The sequence below is a fragment of the Nuphar pumila genome, chromosome 5, assembly GCF_984573655.1.
Source record: "Nuphar pumila chromosome 5, dmNupPumi1.hap1.1, whole genome shotgun sequence".
NCBI lineage: Eukaryota > Viridiplantae > Streptophyta > Magnoliopsida > Nymphaeales > Nymphaeaceae > Nuphar > Nuphar pumila.
The window spans coordinates 30,442,930-30,447,012 of record NC_143253.1 but is presented as its reverse complement, the minus strand read 5'-3'; the positions used below and the strand labels follow the sequence as shown (position 1 = coordinate 30,447,012).

Genomic DNA, 4,083 nt, shown 5'->3' with positions numbered 1-4,083 from the left:
CTGCCGGAAAACAATTAAGATAGGGGGGGGGGGCACCCCCTACCAGAAAACAAGCGAGTGCAGGGGGTGCCATCCCCTATCGGAGAAATCAAACAACGCAGGGGGCCACCCCCTGCCGAAAAAAAAGTAAGGCAGGGGGGCACCCCCTGCCAAAGAAGAAGCAAGGCAGGGGGGGCCACCTCTGGCCGAAAAACAAGTAAGGCAGGGGGGCCACCCCCCTGCCAGAAAACAAGCGAGGTAGGGGGTGCCACCCTCTATCGAAGAAATCAAACAACGCAGAGGGCCACCCCCCCAGCCGGCGATCCCGAAAGAAAGGGGGAAAAGGCGATAGGGGGTCGCATGGTTTACCTGGGAGACACCGAGAAAGACAACAACGACAGGGATGGCACAAGGGACCATGATCGAGACTTCGCCAGTGTGTCAACGACAGCGGTGGTGGCTCTGCTCGTAGGATTCTGCCGACGATGCCTGCTGAGAAGGGTGTCAGAGGTCGGTAAAGGGGGAGCGTCGGGCGACAGTCGTGGGTCGATGGTCGAGAGGGCGATGGGCGGCGGACCGGGGGGTGACTGGCCAGAGAGCGTCGAGCGGCAGAGAAGAATTGCGTCGGGCGGGAGAGACAAAACAAGTAAGAGAAAGAAAGGGTTCTGATTAGGAATTTATGAGAAAATTAGCGACGGTCAAATGCCAACGCTTAGTCATCGTTTATTTGGCGATGACCTAGTGATTGAAAGGTTTTGCCGCTGATCCGTCGCTAAGTTGCGACGAATATTGCGACAAAAAGCATTCCATCGATTATCCATCGCTAATGAGCGATGAATTAGCGACAGATTGGTTTTTGTCGCTAATTTCGTAAAGGTTAGCGACAAATATCTTTCTCTCGCTAATCCATCATTAATTTATGATGAATTATTTCTGTCGTAAATTGCAATCGGTAATTAGTGTTTTCCTTGTAGTGGTGGCGGGGGTGGAGACCTTGTCCCCCGCCCCGGTCCACGGTCCACTGCCATCCCTAGGCCCACCAATGAAAGGCACCCGAACACCCATACCCCGGTGGGAGTCGAATATGGATCCTAAGGATTGAACCACTCTTATTAAAGCATATATATATATATATATTGTGCTACGACTAAAATGAGGGGAAAGAGAGAATGATGTCTACATGTGAATAGGGGTGTCAATGGGTCGGGTTTACTTAGATCTGACCTGGACCAAACCCTACAGGGTCCGCATATGGTGATAAATAAGAAGACCCAATTAAGACCCTGGTTTGGACTTGAAGGTCCGATTAATACATGGACCCGAGTATAGTTCGTGAAATTTTATACCAGACCAGGGCTCGACCCGAGTTCCGATTAAGACCTACAAATTTTCAATGTAAAAGTGAAAAAATATTGCTTTACTTTCATGTATTTCTTATTGGGTTTGGGTATGGTTTTTCTTATAGTAAACCCGATTAGACCTGAATTGAGAGCCATACCATACCCAAAAATATGGTTTTACCTGGGTCCAAACCAAACCCGACCCGTTGACACCCCTACGTGTGAACAATACCTAATTAAGAAGGAATTGGAAAAGAGATGACATGGAGAAACTCGCCGTCCATGTGCAGCTTCATGGAAACTTGAACGTTAAACATTTATTAATATTAGTCAAATTATTCTTGACAGATTTAAACGCCACGAAATCGTTTAAATAGACCCCACAAAGTGCACAAGCCAAACCACGATTCTCTACCTCACACTCATAGAGAGAGAGAGAGAGAGAGAGAGAGAGAGAGAGAGAGAGAGAGAGATGACACGCTCCCCACTCAAGGTCTTGCTCTTCCTCTCCATCCTCTGCCTTGCTTCTGCCCAACTTCGCCAAAACTTCTACAGGAGAACCTGCCCCAATGTTGAGGCCATTGTTCTTGAAGCTGTCACCCTCAAGCTCCAGCAGACGTTCACTACTGCCTCTGGCACTCTGAGACTCTTCTTCCATGACTGCTTTGTTCAAGTAATCAATCTCTCTCTCTCTCTCAGAGTTTGCTGGTTCTCTAAATTTGGGTTGTGTAGGGATGTGATGCCTCAGTGATTTTGAGGTCCCCCAACAACGATGCTGAGAAAGAAAGCCCAGATGATATCACACTCCCAGGGGATGCCTTTGACACAGTCATCAAAGCCAAGGCTGCCATTGATGCTGTCCCTGAATGTAGATACAAGGTCTCATGTGCCGATGTGCTTGCAATTGCCACTAGAGATGTTATTTCATTGGTAAGATTCTCTCAAAGTATAAATTCCTCCCAACTACATATCTTCTTTCAAGCTTTTCTCTGTGGGAATTGATTCTAGATGTGGCCAATGCCCAACCGATGTCCAATTTATTGCTACTTCCTACTTGAACTATGTAGTGATGGTCATTGAATTGATATTGTGAATTCATTGTTGATTTTGGTGCAGACTGGTGGACCATACTACGAAGTTGAGTTGGGTAGACGAGACGGAAGAGTGTCAACAGCAAGCAGTGTTCATGGTCGTCTCCCACTGCCTGAGTTCAACCTAGACCAACTTGTCTCCATGTTTGCTGCTAATGGTCTCACTATCAAGCAGATGATTGCCTTGTCAGGTAAGGAATGACACGAGGAACTAGGCATGATATACTCAAATCACATGGAGCAACCACCGGACCTAGCTGACCTAGACTAGGTCTAGATAACAGACTAACTTGGTTATATAGCTTTTTCCTTTTCTATTGCAAAAGAACCCTACCAGAATAAGTACTAATTGGCCCCAAACCTAAAATGGTACCAAAATGAACCAAGTCAATTAAGTTGATCAATTAAGCTAAGCACCAAAGTGTATAACTCTTCTCAACTCTAGCCTAAACTTGCTAGCTAATTCATGAATCATGACTCATGCAGGGGCACATACAATTGGGTTCTCTCATTGCAACCGGGTCACAAACCGTCTATTTGATTACAGCAAGGAATACCCGACTGATCCAACGATGAACGCTACATATGCCATGGATTTACAGATAGCTTGTCCAAGGAATGCAGACCCCGAGGTGGCCATTAATATGGATCTAGTAACACCCTTCACATTTGACAATCAGTACTTTAAGAACCTATTGGAAGGGAAAGGCTTGTTCACTTCGGACCAAGTTCTCTACACGGATCCAAGATCCAGGAGGTTTGTGGAGTTGTTTGCAAGGAATAGCACAGCATTCGATGTAACATTTGTGAATGCCATAAGGAGACTTGGAAGGGTTGGGGTTAAGACTGGGAACCAAGGTGAGATCAGACGTGACTGTGCTGTTGTCAACTAGGGAAGACCCTAGCTAGTTTTGGTGTGTTATTTTTTTCATATGGGGGATGATGGTGTAGTTAATCATTCTTGCATTAATATAAATTTGAGAAATTCAGCTGCAGTTAAATGAGCAAAATCTCTCTCTCTCTCACACACACACACACACACACACACACAAAAAAAAAAAACCCGAGAAGAATCCGATCTTCACAGCAAAGATTGATTCCTTTGTATATAGCAAGATTGATGACAGCGAAGAATGTTGATTCAAATATTGTTAATCTTTTGATTAAAATATAACAGGCAATTTAGATGGATCTGAATAGAACAAGGTAATCAATCTTATGGTCAAACACTAACCATGGTTAACTAATCATCAAATAGTTGTTAGTTTATTAACTTTTTGCAAATTAGTCCTTACCTTACACTTAGCAAATTGCTCCTCCTCTAAAGGCAGAACCATCAAATTTTCCGACTTTTAACGGTTACCGTAAGGAAAGCCAACACCTCAAATACTAATTTGCAAAAGCAAATGAAAAGTTGGACATATTTGCAAAATAGCATAAGGTAAGGACTATTTTGTAAATCGTCTACAAGGTAGAGACCAATTTGCAAACACACCCCCTCCCCCCCCCCCCCCCCCCCCCCCAAAAAAAAAAAAAAAAAAAAAAAACCCACTATAATAAATAATTTTAACTAAGACGAATATTATTCAAATCGTTTGTTGAGAGTTTTTTTTTGAGAGAATATATTATTCAAATCACTCGCTTGGGATAGTAAAGAAGCATTGTAGCTTTTG

The 4,083-nt window shown here is 44.2% G+C and overlaps 1 protein-coding gene across 1 annotated transcript; it reads left to right on the top strand.

The window, feature by feature from the left end:
- Positions 1 to 1,791: 1,791 nt before the first annotated feature.
- Positions 1,792 to 3,303, top strand: LOC149837280 (peroxidase 16-like). The gene is made up of 4 exons (XM_090008004.1): positions 1,792 to 2,019; positions 2,052 to 2,249; positions 2,436 to 2,601; positions 2,897 to 3,303. Exons 1-4 carry the CDS (start codon positions 1,792 to 1,794, stop codon positions 3,301 to 3,303), a joined length of 999 nt encoding a protein of 332 aa, XP_089864130.1.
- Positions 3,304 to 4,083: the final 780 nt, after the last annotated feature.